This window comes from Ips typographus, linkage group LG5, assembly GCF_016097725.1.
Source record: "Ips typographus isolate SLU linkage group LG5, UJ_Ityp_2.0, whole genome shotgun sequence".
In the NCBI taxonomy this organism is placed as follows: Eukaryota; Metazoa; Arthropoda; class Insecta; order Coleoptera; family Curculionidae; genus Ips; species Ips typographus.
This window is the reverse complement of record NC_138426.1, coordinates 11,441,569-11,459,711: the sequence shown is the minus strand read 5'-3', so window position 1 is coordinate 11,459,711 and position 18,143 is coordinate 11,441,569. Positions and strand designations below refer to the sequence as shown.

The window sequence follows — 18,143 nt, the reverse complement described above, 5'->3', positions numbered from 1 at the left end:
TTAGAATCAACACCTCTCTTGAGAGTTCCGTTCTCTGCTTTCAAGAATTAGGCCCCTGGACTTGAAGAACTTGAAGAAGATGAGAGCAAACCTGAAAACTCAAAACCAGTTCGAGGCAAAGTTGGAAGCAATGCAAGGAAGTCGAGAAATTAGAGGAAATCAAGCAAGTCAAGACCGTAAGCTGAAGGGCATAAAAGGACAAATTAAGAACCAAGAACAGAAGCTAGATTGTGGGATTAGTAAAGTGAAAAGCGAAATGAAAACCCGGATAGGAACCTTAGAAGAAAAAGTCTACAAGAGAATAGGCGGAGTCGAAAAAACTAAACTAACAGAGGGAAGTCACTAGAACCAATAATGGTTGCTGCTTCGAGTTACTATGCAAATATTAAACTTCTAGTGTTTGACCTTTTAGATTATTTATAAGAAACAGTTTGAGACTGCTGCTGAAGCAACAAACAACTGGACAACGGATGATGAAAAAGGATAGATGAAAGCCATTATATAAACTATGACGACCTGGTCCAGCGCTCAGAAATGAGATTCGGAAACAAGCACCTGGAGAAAGTTTACGAGGCTAAGTTATCAAGCAGAAGGCAGAGAAGCCAACAAACTTAGAACTTATAGAAGGATCTATTTTATTTTCTGCCTTACATCCAGAATCAGCAAATCATATCTGAAATACTTCCATCTGTCACGAAGAACTGATGATTTAGACAGACTTATTGTGTTGGGGAAAGTGGATGGAAATGACCGAGGGGAAGATCACCAACAACATGGATAGACTAGATGAAACTCTTAGTTGGACTGGGAATACAGGTGTTCCTGCAGGCCGCTCAGGACAAAGAAGCTTGGAGAACAACAGATGTTTAAGCACATGCCTTTCAGCAACCCAATCAGACTAGAATTGATAATTGGAAATCCAACTGGAGACCAAACCCATCAAGATTACCAAAGAAACCGTCTACACGATTCTTACGATACTGGAATTGCGATAAAGGACATCAGTGCCTCAAACCAAAAGGAATGGTGAATCAGGATAGAGGAAGACTAGCCAATGTATATCCAAAACGAAAGCTAGCCGAACATCATTATCAAGCTACACCTACAGTTATTAAGGTAACTTGACTTCAGCAGAACAATACCAGCTTAGTAATAAATGGCAAGGTTTAAACTTTGTTTCCCTGTTTTGGGAATCCATGATGCCAATCATATGGTTCTCGTCGCCTACATCTCTGGGTCTGGATCTTATGAAGCCACATAAATTCCATATGAATTTTAAAAATAGTATCATGAAGTCAGGTCGAGACGAGACTGATGTGAAGATGACTGAGCAGGATCTGAAGCAAACAAATGTCCATGAATGTGAAAGAGAGTAGCATTGAGGGATGACACAGTCAGGAAACAACAAATATTGAACACATATCATGGATGCGTCAAGATAGGAATTCCAGGTAAACTCATCCCCGAACGAATTCGATGAGAGAATGAATTTGGAAGAAATGCCGGAACTAGTAGCAGCAGAATCCAAACTGATGACCGGGTCTGATCACATAATCCAGTTTATAAAAAAGAAAAATTGGTCAGATTACATTCGAGTAAAATTGTTTACTTGAATACTCCTTCCAACCACCCAAATTTGGTCTAAGTGTTGCTGGGGACAACAAATATTCTCGAATTTTCTCGAAACGACCAGTAGTGGTTGATTTGAGTGTTGTCCAAGTTTGAAGTTGTCAGTGTCATGTAGTGTGTAGTAATATCGCAACACATTTAAATTTTCTTGTTTTAGAAAGCTGCAAACCTCTAAATTGTAAATTTGAAGGTTAATAATGAAAGAAATCCCAGCAATTTCCACAATATCGCTCAGATTATTGTAGTTTTAGCAGCTATCCGACAAGATTAAACGAGATAATTTAACATTATTTAATTATCCATTCAGAATTAATAAATAAATTATACAATAGATTCATATGATACAATACTGAATCGGTTTCCAATCGAACCGTTAATTACTGGAATAATTATTACACCATATTCATATTGTGATTGTGTAAGTAAATATATTCTTGTTAATGGTAATTTGTCAGATAGGAACTGAATTATATCTGCACATGAATCACAATTTAACATTAATAATCCCATTGTATGCACAAATTGGTTAATATTACAAGGATTCACTACTAAAAATGTACCATTTCTCCATATATTAAGTGCATTGTGTGAATATAAAATTATGTTTGAGAACTTTTTCTCCTAGTTTTTAATTTTTCGAAAAACAAATCGTTTTGTCTATAACTTTTGGGATCATTTGTCATTGAGTATTTCAATTGTCGAACATTTTGTATTCAAATTCGTTCCTATAATATGTTTTAGGTTATGTTTGCCAAGAAATTATTATTATTACATTAGTCATAGGTAGACAACAGAAAGATACACAATACTTAAAATAGATGTGAAGAAAATTGAAAAAACATGCATTAAAAGTCATTCCAAAACACGTTAAACATAGAGAAAAAAAAGTTTTTAAAACAACATGACAAAGGTGTAGAATAAGAATGCAAGAGCTTAAGCCAGTCTAAAATGCTGAAAATGAATGACAGAGAAAAACAGAATTTTCAATGATTTCAAGAGTTATCAGGGGTGGAAATTTCAAAATTATTTTTGGCCTTTTAATGATGCGGACAATGAATGTTCTAGAGATTGTGTTGAAAAGCACTTTGATGCCAAATAGCTTTCAAATGGTGCAGAGTTCCAGAATAATGTAACATCGCAATAAACACACACACACGTTTATTCTACATTAAACGTTTTCTTTGATTATTAATTGTGGGTTTTTAGTTGATTTTATGTTGAGTTAACACGTTACCTAATTTAATTAATTTAGAACTCGTTTCTCAAAAAATTGAAACTTAACAGTTATTGTATGTATGTCAAATTTCAACGTCACTGCAACGTTTCTTAATAAATGTTGAATCAATGTTGCTGTTTCTAATTGATTTAAGCAACTTTTTTACTAAATTTAAACGTTTCTCAATCTACCAAAATCAACGTTAGGTTACGTTTCACTACAACGTTTCTTCGACGTAGTTATTGCTTAAGTTAATTGAAACGATATATTATAATGTGGTGCAATCTTCTAAAATCAACGTTTGGTTGCGCTTTTGCACAAAGTTTCTTCAACGTAAAGTTGTATTTACTGGGATACAAAGTCCAAACTTTGTACAATCACTGAGTTGTGTTGTTCCAAGTAGTTCTCAAAAACGTACAAAAGCTCAATATTGTTCATAGTTATTTGGTAAAACATCTTTCTCCTGAACATTCACGTTCATATCCTTAACTGGCAATAAGTTTTTGTAAATTCCACCTGAAATTTGTTATTGACCAATCAAATTTAGCCAGCAGGACAATCTGTGGTGATTTACCATGTCGCCACTAGAACGAAAAAAACACTTATTACGGAAAAATTTTTAAATTTTAGTTTTTTTCTTCTGTATTTCTGACGCATTAAACATTAATTTGTATTGTTTTTTTAAAAACTGACAGTTCCTGTGATGCAAACTTGTAGTTTTGGCTTATTCCGTCAATTTGATAACTTTTGCGTTACATTTTTAATGAAATGATAAAAATGACAGTTTTGACAGTATCAGTGTTAGAACAGAACTGTCAGTAGACGTCTGAACATCAGGTTTTATTCCTTGAAATTTGACAATTTTTGACGTTTTCCACCATTTTAGTTTACTTACAGCTTTTGATAGTATTAGCGTCAGAATGACACTTTTGACAGACGGAATGACAGATTTTGACATTTTTTTAAATTGTCTAACTAGGCAGCTTTTTGGCAGCGTTGTTACACCATAAAATTTTACTGTATTTCAATATTTTAACACTGAAATTCACTGGAAATAGCGCTCTAAAAATGGTTCATAAAATTTGAATATTTTATTAACGTTTTGACTTTGAAAATAGTCCAGTAAGTCAATTCTCATACAATTTTACTGTTTTACAAAATTTTTACATTGAAAATTCACTAAAATTACTGCAACTAGTCCGGTATGTCAATTTACATAAAATTTTACTGTTTTCCAAATTTTGACTATGAACATTGACTAGAATAATGACTGGAAATGGCGCATTAAATCAAAGTTTATAAAATTTGACTAATTTTTAACGTTTTGACTTTGAAAATTAAGTAGAGTGACCGCAAATAGTTTAGTAAGACAATTTTACTGTTTTTCAACATTTTGACTTTGAAAATTGAATAGGATGACTGGAAATAGCGTGTTAAATCAGTGTTTATAAAATTTGACTATTTTTTAACGTTTTGACTTTGAAAATTGGGTAGAGTGGTCGCAAATAGTTCAGTAAAACTGACTTGACTTGACTTGACTTGGAAAATGTACTACAATGACTGCAAGTGGTGCAGTACGTCAATTCCAATATTTTGACTATGAACATTGACTAGAATAATGACTGGAAATGGCGCATTAAATCAATGTTTATAAAATTTGACTATTTTTTAACGTTTTGATATTAAAAATTGAGTAGAATGATCGCAAATAGTTTAGTAAAACTGACTTGATTTGACTTTGAAAATTGACTAGAATAACTGGAAATAGCGTGTTAAATCAGTGTTCATAATGTTTGACTATTTTTTAACGTTTTAACATAGAAAGTTGAACAGAATGACAGCAAATAATCCTATAAGTCAATTTCCATTAAATTTGACTGTTTTTCAACGGTTTGACCATGAAAATTTACTAGAATGACTGGAAGTAGCGCGTTAAATCAGTATTCATAAAATTTGAAGATTTTATTAACGTTTTGACTTTGAAAATAGTCCAGTAAGTCAATTTTCATACAATTTTACTGTTTTACAACATTTTTACATTGAAAATTCACTAAAATTACTGCAACTAGTCCAGTAAGTCAATTTACATACAATTTTACTGTTTTTTAACGTTTTATTCTTGAAAATTTACTACAATGAATGCAAATGGTCCAGTAAGTCAATTTTCATGAAATTTTACCGTTTTCCAATATTTTGACTATGAACATTGACTGGAAATGGCGCATTAAATCATTGTTTATAAAATTTTACTATTTTTTAACGTTTTGACTTTGAAAATTGAGTAGAGTGATCGCAAATAGTTTAGTCAAACTGACTTGATTTGACTTTGAAAATTGACTAGAATAACTGGAAATAGCGTGTTAAATCAGTGTTCATAATGTTTGACTATTTTTTAACGTTTTAACATAGAAAGTTGAACAGAATGACAGCAAATAATCCTATAAGTCAATTTCCATTAAATTTGACTGTTTTTCAACGGTTTGACCATGAAAATTTACTAGAATGACTGGAAGTAGCGCGTTAAATCAGTATTCATAAAATTTGAAGATTTTATTAACGTTTTGACTTTGAAAATAGTCCAGTAAGTCAATTTTCATACAATTTTACTGTTTTACAACATTTTTACATTGAAAATTCACTAAAATTACTGCAACTAGTCCAGTAAGTCAATTTACATACAATTTTACTGTTTTTTAACGTTTTATTCTTGAAAATTTACTACAATGAATGCAAATGGTCCAGTAAGTCAATTTTCATGAAATTTTACCGTTTTCCAATATTTTGACTATGAACATTGACTGGAAATGGCGCATTAAATCATTGTTTATAAAATTTTACTATTTTTTAACGTTTTGACTTTGAAAATTGAGTAGAGTGATCGCAAATAGTTTAGTCAAACTGACTTGACTTTTGACTTGAAAAATTGACTAGAATGACTGGAAATAGCGTGTTAAATCAGTGTTCATAATGTTTGACTATTTTTTAACGTTTTAACACAGAAAGATGAAAAGAATGACAGCAAATAGTCCTATAAGTCAATTTTCATTAAATTTGACTGTTTTTCAACGGTTTGACCATGAAATTTTACTAGAATGACTGGAAATAGCGCGTTACATCAGTATTCATAAAATTTGAATATTTTATTAACGTTTTGACTTTGAAAATTGAGTAGAGTGACTGCAAATAGTCCAGTAAGTCAATTTTCATACAATTTTACTGTTTCTCAAAATTTTTACTTTGAAAATTCAAATTCATTCATTCTCCTGGACAGGCTGTATTATGCTATCAGTGTCTGACGACTAGGAAAAGCAACTTTGCTAATTTAACTATGCTGTCAGATCAAAATTAATGGATTGAGTAAAATATAAACAAGAAAAATATAATAACTAGAGGTAAGAAAAAGTTTCGATTCTATTAAAAGAGACCTTTAGATCAATCTCGAACAAAAGAGTGTAATTTCGTTGGTAAAGCCGTTCGCTCGATTTCTTATATTTTCCTAAAGGAGGCCTTAGAAATTGGAAACATTACGCCCTATACAGCATAAAAATACTTTTTCTGTCTCTTTCTCCCGCTATTCGCATTGACAATTTGCCGTTTTGCGAGGACTTCAAAAGCTTTGCGCGGAGAATAATAACCTTGAGGGAAAAAAAGGGCATAAGCGTAGGGGGAATGCATTCTCCACCATAATCCCCTTCTCCTAAAGTTTGAACGTGACCCCGAAACATCTCTCCTTACAGCTGATTCTCTCATTTTACGAGCCAGTTTTGTTCTCCGGCTTCAGGACCGTAAAACTAGTCCTATTTCCTTTCCAGTCTAACTAGCAAAAAGCCTTTGTCTGGAATACGCTAATCCAGGAGAGTCAGATGCACTACGGTTGGATTCTGTCCACTTCACTGAAACCACAGCCAGAAACCGAAATATTTTCCTGGCTGGGTTAATAACAAAAACATTCTCCATATCGATCCATGTTTGTCCGTGGCCGCGATCCTCAAAATAAATTTTACTGTGCGTCACAAAAAGGATTCCCAAAGGAATTCCCCGCAACCCGTTACACATGACGGTATACAGGATGTCCCAATAAGGCGTTTGTTTGTCCAAGAGGAAGTGTTGGAAAGAATTTTCAGCTTGCGATACCACTAAAATGTACTAAAACCCTGAAAATGTATAGTTTTTCCATAATATAGTTTCCCCAAAAGCGTTTTACAAAAGTTGGAAGAATCCACTAAAATTCTCCAGAATTTTCAAAATTTTGCTTTTAAACCAACTCTCTTTAAGTGTCCGCTTAAAATGAAATTCTACTTTTTCTTAAAGTATCACGTCTACTCAACACGAAGTTGCTGATTTCAAAACGAACAGAATTTTGTCCTCAGATTTTTAAAACACTTTTAGAATAAGTCACAACCGGTAAAATTCAACTCATAAACCTGTAAAAATTACTTAAAATAATTTAGAAATGAATTGCTTTTAAGGAAGGGTTTTTTTTAAACTTTTATAGCTTCATAGAATATTATTTGACAGATTGCAGCATTTTGACATATGGAAAGACCTCCCAAGAACACAACTTCACAAAATTCCTGCACATGGAACCCTAAAAAACATTTGATGTGAATTCTATCAGATTCTACTAGTTTTAAGAAAGTGTTGTCATTTTGTAGCTTCATGGAGAAGATTTTGATAGTTTTTAAGTTTTTGACAGATTGATTTAGCTCAAACTGAACAGATATATATCAGAACTGTCCAATTTCTACTCATGGACCTATAAACAAGCATTTAATATGATTTACAACTCTAATAACCATAACATGGTTTTAAGCAGATTTTGTAATTTTACACCTTTATGGTGTGGTATTTGACAGTTACTATACGAGTGTTACGTCACAAAATCTGAGATGGCAACCACGCTATAGTCACGTGACTTTGCCCTAACCTAGTAACCACTTGTTTGAAAAGAAATTCCAAGTGTTACTCAGTGCTGTTACTATTTGTTGATTTGGCAACCCTGTAACCTTACGACGTCAAATTCAGTGGTTGCCATGTTTGATCACTGCAACGCAATTACATCACATATTTACAGTGTTGCCAGGTTTGCGTTTTCTGTCAGATTTGTTGATCGTTTACAAGTGTGAGGTAACAAAATCCAAAATGGCACTCGTTTCAAAGGGAATTTTCAGGACAAATTTAAGTTGGCCAGCAAGAATTTTGAAATCTATCTCCCAAAACAAGACCAACTCAGCCCTGTATCTGGTCTGTAAAAATTCTGAAAAAGTTCGCACTTAATCAACAGGACCAAGGCTATAACTGAACCAAAAATCAAGGCTGTAAACTTTTACACAGCAATTTTGACAGTCTGTCAAATACTTTTTAAGTTGTGAGAAAATAAAGGAAGTAAAACAACACAAATTGACTGTTTTCCGTTAAATTTGTTTATGTAAATCCGGTAAACCATGCAGATTTTTATTGTTTTTGTCCAAAAGAAAAAGTTACAAGCCTCCCCCCACTGTAGAAATTTGGATGGGTCAGTTTAAGTTGGTTAAATTCAGTCTAAACTAATTTCTGTCAAAACTAGGCAAATTTCCAATTTTTCAAGTCACTTTTCGATTGATTTTTTCTAGTTTTGGTCTTTTTTCATGCCAAAATGTTAAAAAACATTTAAATTTTCAAAGTAGAAGCCATTGAAGGAAGACTAATGGCAAAACGATCAAAATAAGATGAATCATAGGAAGGACAGTTTTTTTTTTGAAGCACTGGTGAATAATTGGTTGAAAAGTAAAAATATAGATAATGCTGGATCTTCTCTGGCTTTTTCTGCTTCCTACCAAACTGATCCTGGAATTGTTCTTTTTCTAACTAATACTGCACTAGCTAATGTGGAAAAAGGACAAAACCACCATATTTTTTGGAGAACAGTCGCGTGTAGAACTTATTGGGACACCCTGTACATACATACAGGCGTGGTAAAATTGAATCATACATTAAAAAAACCTTTTGCGGCTTAACTACACAAATCCACCCCACGTTTCATTACGCCCATGTAGGGACGAACGAAATGAGGTGCGAAAATAAAAATGACGTTCCAATTTCCGACATGCAACAGAATTGTTCTACGGTATGGTCGGCTCTCTATCGAATTATTTAAAAAAAACAACAAAGCTGGGCCAATCTGGTGCGCGCTTGTCGATACTGCATCTACTCGAACAAAATTTGGAAACGACTTACATAAACTTCCTCCCATTGGCTGACGTAACGGACCAGACGGGATAAACGCAGCAAACGGACCAATGACAGCAACTTTGCTAGACGCAACATTCGTAAGGCTCTTCCGGCGTGCAAGAATTGGAAACTATCACCATATTCCTGGAACTATAATTTTACTAAAAATTTATTCATTTTAGTGTACAAATTTTAAAAATATTTTATCTTTATTCTTCTTTATTTTCAATTACATGAAACATAAAGGAAAACAGCGTTCAGAATGTAATATAAGCATGTCTAGAAGTAGACACACATTCATATGCATACACTCCAAAAACTGTTAATAGAATATTTGACCTAAAATTTCTTCTGCAAAAATTCCTAAAGCCTAAAAATACTTACTTACAGAAAATAACAACTTACCTAGATAACCTAACCCTTATTCCATAACATATCGATGCAAAATTATGTATCAGCCTTTGCACATGTTTTTAAACCCAAAAGTGTTTAAATTACTTTAAAACTGGGTTTCAAGACAATTTTCAGGCCCAACTGTGCCTAAATTACTGGAAAATTGACTTGCCAATCAACTTTTGAAGTTGCCAGTCTATTGTAAAGTCCACAAGAGTCTGAAATACTTGAAAATTGACTTGCCAGTTAAATTTTGGAGTTTTAAGCCAATTTTCAGGCCCAAAAGTCTGATTACTGCCAAATTGACTTTCCAATCAGTATTTAAAGTTTCAGTCCAAAAGTGTCTGAATTACTTGAGAATTGAATTGCTAGTCAAATTTTGGAGCTTTAAATCAATTATTCGATCCAAAAGTGTTTGAATTACTTTAAAGTGACTTTTCAGTTAAATTTTGGAGTTTTAAGTCAATTTTCAGGCCCAAAAGTGTCTGATTACTGCGAAATTGACTTTCCAATCAATATTTAAAGTTTCAAGTCCAAAGGTGTCTGAATTACTTGAAAATTGAGTTGCTAGTCAAATTATTTTGAAGCTTTAAATCAATTATCCGATCCAAAAGTGTTTGAATTACTTTAAAGTGACTTTTCAGTTAATTTTTGGAGTTTCAAGTCAATTTTTAAGCCCAAATATGCCTAAATTACTAGAAAATTGACTTGCCAATCAACTTTTGAAGTTGCAAGTCTATTTTAAAGTCCACAAGAGTCTGAAATACTTGAAAATTGACTTGCCAGTTAAATTTTGGAGTTTTAAGCCAATTTTCAGGCCCAAAAGTCTGATTACTGCCAAATTGACTTTCCAATCAGTATTTAAAGTTTCAGTCCAAAAGTGTCTGAATTACTTGAGAATTGAATTGCTAGTCAAATTTTGGAGCTTTAAATCAATTATTCGATCCAAAAGTGTTTGAATTACTTTAAAGTGACTTTTCAGTTAAATTTTGGAGGTTTAAGGCAATTTTCAGACCTGAAAGTGTCTGATTAACGGAAAATTGACGTTCCAATCAAATTTTCAAGTTTAAATTCAATTTTAAAGTTCAAAAGCATCTGAATTACTTGAAAATTTACTTACCAGTCAAATTTTGGAGTTTCAAGGCAATTTTTAGGGTCAAAAGTGTCTGATTACTGTAAAATCGACTTTCCAAACAAATTTTAACGTTTCAATTCAATTTTCAGGTCCAATAGTATATGAATTACTTGAAAATTGACTTCCCAATCAAATTGTGGAGCTTCAAATCAATTTTCGAACGTAAAAGTGTCTGAATTACTTAAAAATCGAAATTCCAGTTAAATTTTGGAGCCAATTTTCAAGACCAAAAGTGTATGAATCACTTGAAAACTGACTTGCCAGTCAAATTTTTCGAGTCAAGTCAATTTTTAAGCCAAAATATGTCTGAATTACTTGAAAATTGATTTTTCGATCAAATTTTGAAGTTTTAAGCCAACTTTCAAGCCAAAAAGTATTTGAAATGTTTAAATTGATTTTGCAATAAACTTTTGTAGTTTCAAGTCAATATTCAAGTCCAAAAGTGTCCGAATTAATTGAAAATTGATTTGTCAGTCAAATTTTAGAGTTCCAAATTAATTTTTAAACCCAAAAGTGTCTAAATTACTTGAAAACTGAGTTTCAAGACAATTTTCAGGCCCAAATGTGCCTGAATTACTAGGAAATTGACTTGCGAATCAAATTTTGAAGTTGCAAATCAATTTTTAAACCCAAAAGTGTCAGAATTACTCGAAAATTGATTTACCAGTCAAATTTTCGAGTTTCAAGGCAATTTTTAGGCTCAAAAGTGTCTGATTACTAGAAAATCGACTTTCCAATCAAATTTTAAAGTTTCAATTCAGTTTTCAAGTCTAATAGTGTCTGAATTACTTGAAAAATTGACATTCCAGTTAACTTTTGGAGTTTCAAGTCAATTTTCAAGCATAAAAATTTTAAAATAACTTGAAAATTGCTTTGTCAGCCAAATTGACCTTTTCTCTGAGGATTTATGGTAAAATTGTAGTTTTGCAAGTAAAATTTCTGGATGACAGTCAATTTTCCCAATTTATGTAGTCACAAAGAACTAACAAAAATTTAGACACACATTAAACCGACTTAACAGCAGATATCTCAGAAACTGGCATGGATAGATCAGAAACTTTTGGCATCTGTCAACCCCACCTATTACAAAATAGTTGTGCCAAATTTAACAGCTATCACTTGAGTTGTAACTAGACATTTTCACATTTTTTTAGTGGTTTTCAAAGCAGTTTCTAGACAATGGACAAGTTTATGACGGATATCTCAGAAACTACCCAATTGCTTGAAAAAAGTGTAATTTTTTTTAAGGTACTCAAGTCTAAGGGTCGATTGCACTGACATATTTAAGGGTAGCTTGAACTAGGCTTCAATTTGACTGTGTAATCTTCCACTTGTCCTGTCACAGTCAAATTGCAACTTAGTCTAAGTGAGGTTTAGAGTGTACCTAAATGAATAAATAAGTATCTTTAGTAAATGATGTTTATTATGCTGGTCCATTTCTGTTTATTCGTTGAACTTTTTGTTACGTTAGAGCGACATTGCATGACTTATAGTCCTTCACAAAAATACGTATTACATCATTGGCCGTGATTTACTCGTAATAATTCAGGCCCTGAACTAACCGAACGGATCAATTTAAGACACGAACCAACTAGATATCCCATCAATTCGCGGAGGTTAAAAAATAAGGGCAAAAAGGCGCTTGTTACAACCTTCCTCACGCCGGTCGAGCATGAGAAGGCAACTATCGATTTACCTTGAGGGCCCCGAGTCGAAAAACACGGAAACGGGATAGGAAAGTGTTTTCGCGGAAGTCTAGCGTAAGGTTTCCTTACCTTGTTGAAAATTAGATAGATGTAGTCTAAAGGTATCGACGATATCAGGTCCAAAAAGAACCAAGTCCGTAGGTAATGGCTGGCAATTAATTTGGGGTCCAATATCACTTGTTCGGCATTATCTTGTTGCATTATGCCTGCAAATACGTCCAATCACATGATTGTTTAAAACAATTACAAGTAATTCATACCTGTTCTAAAATTAACTACAATATCAATGAGAAATATGGTGTCCGATAGGCAGTTGAACGCTATCCATCGGGTACTCAGATCGTCGTTAAAAAAACTTATAGCCACTGGTAAAATTATCAAGTTAGCCACCAGTAATAATAGCATACACAAGTCCCAGTAAAACCTGGAACAAATAAAAGTCATCAGAACGAGCATCATTAAACACTTGCTACAAATACATAAGTATAGCTCATACAAAAATTGGCATTACGTCATGTAAGATAATGATAAATTGTCACTCATAATTCTTACTTATTTGCCAATCTAAGTTTAGCCAAGCTAAGTTTTGTTTTAAGTAAACGGTTAACAATGTTTGAAAGCTGTGATGGTAGCATTTGCCTAAATTTCAGCACGATGGGTAGTTTGTGATTGGTTAAGAAAAAGCAGCGAGCTGAAAGCTGCAAGTTTAGTGAAAAACTAATGTATCTGCTCTATGAAATACCATTAAATATGGCAATACACTGGTTTTGCACTAAACATGCCCATCAAAAACGCCATTAGATTCCATTGACATATAAAATACTGACATACAGAACTTCAATGACATAACCAAATCACTTCTAACCTTTTAAGTTCTCAGATAATGTCACAAATTTAAACTCCTTAAAATATATTTTAAGGAGTTTAAAAATTATCAGAGATTAGAAGGAATAACGATTAATGTCCAAAAAGTACTTTCCAAGAAAAGACCAAATTGAATTGGAAAACCCTATTCTGGAAACTTCACTTAAATAAAAAATATGAGAAAATGGAAATTTTTGAACGGCAAAATATGCCTTTTTTTGTAAATTAGCACAATCTTGCACAATTTTCGTAACTCTAACCATTTCTGAGATATTCTGAATTCTGTACTTTTTTTTGAAAATTGAAATCACCATTTTCAAACAAAAATCCGCATCCCTATCGTCTTGAACTGCTCTTTCACTTCCTGCTAACCGCAATACGAAGTTATACAGAGTGTTCAAAAAACAAAAGATACACAGTTAAATTAACTAACGTTCTGTATGGCTCTTGCAAAATTTCCTTAATTCTAACCGTTTCCGAGATATTTCGATGCAAAAAGTAATTTTTTGAACATTTTTGATCTTCTGCAACATTTTCCTAACTTTAATCTTTCCCAGATATTGGACTTTTTTACTTTTTTTCGGGAAATTGCATCAAATTTTTAAAAATTCCGTAACTTTACCATTTTTAGAGTTCTCTCAGTGACTGTAAAAAGCTGAAAATGTTTGTCTTTGTCTTTTGTATCTCCGCTATTTTTGCGGATTTCAGCAACTGGAAAAAACTCAAAATGTTTTTCTTGGACTGCTAACCGAAAGGTATTCAAAAAATAAAAAAACTATAGTTAAATTTGAAACTAACCTTTGCTAGTTGTGATCGCGTTTACCAGGTTCTAAGTGAGTGTAAACCTAATTCACTGGGTGCAGAAAGCCATTTTAAATATTTTTGGTCTGATGAAAAATTTCCGTATCTCTAACTGTTTCCGAGATATTCGACATTGTTTACTTTTTTTGAATTGCATCGTTATTGTATATCGGCTACTTTTTGGGTTTGAGGGATCTGAAAACTCAAAATGTTCGTCCCTCAATTGCACTATTGTCAAATTTTGACTAATGAAATCCTGTAAATTACTGGCAAAGCCACACTGATGAGTTGAGCTCTATTCCAACCAGTTTGAATGCAATTATTGTATTTCCTGGAATTTCCAAATAACCCGAAATCTATTCTCCATTAAGCTGGCAGAAAATATTAACGTAATGTTACGTAACATTTCCCTAAATTTAGAGGAATTCTCTATAGTGCCCCTAGTTTTTCCCTAAACTTCAGGAAATCTTTATCTGGTTATGAGGCCTAAAAATTCCTAAAAAATCGTACTGAATTTGAATTAATAAGCTTTTCTACCAAAAAATTTACTACTTCCTTTACTAATCAGAGTATGTATGTCAATTGTATGTAACAAAATGATATTTAAGCTTGTGAATCTATACAAAGAAGTTTGTAGTATTTGTCAATATTCGAACCCTCTGAATACTCAAGACAATCAAGTCAATCTTGGTTAATAAATATGGCTGCACCAGATTATGACTTTATTATGTTAATTTAATGTGGGCAACGTTCAATGACGGTCATTGAACTCCACTGTGTTCAATCAATCATTTTACTTTAACAAAGATTCAGTAAATATGTCAGTGTCAGATATAACATTGGCCACATTCGTTTTTACGCTCCATAGAGCGAGTAGAGCTTTTCTGACGTCACAATGACATAATTTGACAGTTGGTCAAAAAATTATTTTGCTAAATTACGTCATCGAGACGTCAAAAACGCTCTGCTCGCTCCATGGAACTTTTATCACTCATTTGTGTCAAATATACGATGTTGATGACCAAGCAATTTAAACCATTCAAATTGTCAGATATTTGGATAGCAGACGTGCCTTTTCAGCAATCTGCTAGCAAATGCTCATCAATTTATATCCAAGAATAGTTTTATGGTATCTTCTTAAAAGACACCTAAATTAACCCTCAAGTCAAATGTGTTTCTAATTTCTTTCCTATTTTTAAATTTCAACAAAGTGACATTGACTGATGATCTTAATTCCAGTTAAATGAAAATCATCTTACAAAAGGAAACTTCTAATACTTTTAATTCTATATCTCCAATCACTTTAATAATCGAACCGAAAATGTATAAACAACTTTGATGTGACAATAACTTAATAGTGAATATTATAGGTAACCAAATTTTGTGGAAAAAAGATATTATTTCACTGAAATAATAAAATAGAGTCCATATATCTTGCAGCAGCAATTAAACGCAGAACAGTGTACTTCTCTAATTAAAAGTGTCAAAGCATGCTAAAAGGAACAACATGAAAGGATGAGTATATGCCAAATGAGCAATACCAGCTAAAACTCATTAGGAGCTGAAACAAACAATAGAGGAGGGATATGACAATGAATAGAATGGCATTACTCTTTTTGCGTATTCGAGAAAACCTTTGTCATATTTACGGAATTATTATATTTTCCATTTTATGGATGTTCATTAGAAATAAAAGTTATTATTTTGTGCCTTGCTTATCTAAATTATATTGTCAATTTGTTTTCCTCTTTGAAGTGTACCGAAAATTTTGCTTGTTTTCCTTTTATACTGTTCTCTAATTGTTGTTTTTTAGGGTGTTGCCAAGTGATACATAATTGCTTTATTAGAATGAAAGTGTTTGATACGCCTTTTTTATAGTATTAGATTTTTTAAATAATAAGTCATTATTTTATTTGTGTGTTCTGCGTGTATTGCAAGTGATAGAAGTTGAATTGGAAATCCAGAAAGACAGCGTTCGAGGAAAGAAGAAACTGACCAACCTGCAAGAAGTGTACTCGATTACAAAGTGCAAAAATGGAGGACGCAGTGAAACAGCAAAAGGCAATCCAAGAGGAGATTAAAGCAAACTAGAACAGCAAATTTGACGAACTGAAAGCAAGCCAAGCTGAAATTAGAACAACCCAAGTTAAGATCAGTTTGAGGAGAAGTTGGAAGTCTATGAAAGCAAACCAGGACAGTAAGTTTGATGACATAAAAGGTCAACTCGAAGACCAAGAACAAAAATTAGATTGTGTGATTAACGAACTGAAATATTGGAGGAAAAAGTGACAAACACCATTGAAGAAGTTACAGGAAGAATATAGGAGGAGTGGAGAAAACGGTCCAAAATTTACAAAAGGAATCTGAGACTGATCTCTGACAAGTTGCAGGAGAAGACCCTGAAACCAAATCTAGTTGCCAGCTCAAATGCTTGTTCCAACATCAAACCTCCGGTTTACGATGGTAAGACCTCGTGGCAGATTTACAAGAAGCAGAGTGACAAAGCCACCGCTTTGGTTTTGTCACTCAGAGAAGAAACCCTGGAGGTTTTGCAGATCTTGGATGAAAGCCGTTATAAGAAGAACGAAGATTTGATTCAACATCTGGAGATGATGTTTGGGAACAAACAAGTTTACGAGGCACAGCTATCAAGTAGAAGCGAAAGAAGCAATGAAACCTTGCAGCAGTATGAGGCTGATATTGCCCATTTAGTTGGGCTACTCAACTGCCTCTCAAGACATGAGAGGGAGTGGCGGTTTGTGTCTTTGTAAGGGGTATGAAGGATTGTGATACGGAGCAAGCATTACGACTGTCCTTGGAATACAGGAACCGATATTCCATCGCTCAAGCTTTCAATCAGATGTGAAACAATAGTTAGAGACCTTCCGAAAAGAACTAATGGGAGTGTTAAATAGAAGCCAACAGAACAATCGAAATGTTCAAACAAGCTCAACAGCGGAGAGAAAGGTCATAAACACAGAAAAGTAGAGAACAAGGAAATCTGGAATAGGAGAAGACAAGTCAACCAAAATTACGAAACAAGGCCGTCTACACGATTCTTAGAATGCTGGAACTGTGGTGAAAAAGGACATCAGATGCAAAAGCTGACCAGAAATCATTATCAAGCTTCAGCTACAGTTATTAAGGTAGCTCGTCTTCAGAAGAACAATACAAGCTTGAAAGTGAATGGTAAGGTTTGCGGAAGAAATTGTCAAATGGTTGTCGACACTGGAACTTGTTTCACCATAGTAAGACCAGACATAGTGAAGCTTTGCAGAATTAGTGATACCGGAACAAAGTGTGTCTGTTTGCATGGATCTTTGTCGAAAGCTGTTTGTTTGTTTGCATGGTACTTTCATGCATGTTGATTGCTTATTTGCTTGTTTGAATGGTAATTTGATGAATGTCTGTTTGCATGGATCTTTGTGGAAAGCTGATTGTTTGTTTGTTGATTGCTTATTTGCTTGTTTGCATGGTTCATTGTTGAATTTCAATCCTTGTTTGCATGGTACTTTGTTGAATGTTTGGTTTGAATGGTATTCTGATTCACGTTGAATGCTTAATTGCATGGTACTTAATTAAATGTTGAATTTTACTGCTCACATCTGGATTCTGTCAAATTTTACACTTGGTCGTAGATAAAGTCTAGTACGTCACTAAATTTTACGCGCTCATAGAATAACACACTCGCCGCTACGCGGATTCGTGAGTAAAATGCTTCTTACAGCACTAGTTACGTAATATACTAAAAAAACTTTATTTATTGTTATCTTAATCATTAAATAATAACTTAACCAAATATATAACTAAAAAAACATTTTATAGGCTTTTTAAAAAATATTATAATTTGAATTTATCTACAGTCAGCATAAAACACAAATAACCTATAAAACCGGAAACGGACGTTTAATAACCGCAATTCATGCAGATAATGCCGACCGCATAAAACAAGACCGTTTAATACACGCCATAAAATAGAAATCCCGGAAAAGTGGTACATAATTAAGGCACAAAAGTGAGTTATCAATTACCGGGATGATATTAAAATTCCTTTTCTCTAGCTCCGCCATTCCGACGAACCAGTGGGCAATCAATCACAGTGTCTTCGTTTTATTTTTCTTTGATTGCCTTTTATTATAATAATACCGACGTTTCCATGCAAACAATCCTAATCTCAGCTTTCTTCAAA

General features: G+C 33.3%; 1 protein-coding gene across 12 annotated transcripts in view; it reads right to left on the bottom strand.

Moving 5' to 3' along the window:
- Window positions 1-18,143, bottom strand: part of Ih (hyperpolarization activated cyclic nucleotide gated potassium channel Ih) — an 87,740-nt gene that overhangs the window by 19,623 nt on the left and 49,974 nt on the right. For 9 of the 12 annotated variants that reach the window (XM_081980624.1, XM_081980618.1, XM_081980620.1 and 6 more), the window contains 3 exons: window positions 12,550-12,713; window positions 12,359-12,495; window positions 9,062-9,205 (listed from right to left, as the gene is read on the bottom strand). In XM_081980624.1, the coding sequence (XP_081836750.1) occupies window positions 9,062-9,205; window positions 12,359-12,495; window positions 12,550-12,713 (445 nt within the window). The remainder of the gene's footprint in view (window positions 1-9,061; window positions 9,206-12,358; window positions 12,496-12,549; window positions 12,714-18,143) is intronic. The other 3 variants (XM_081980619.1, XM_081980621.1, XM_081980627.1) reach the window with 1 other exon arrangement.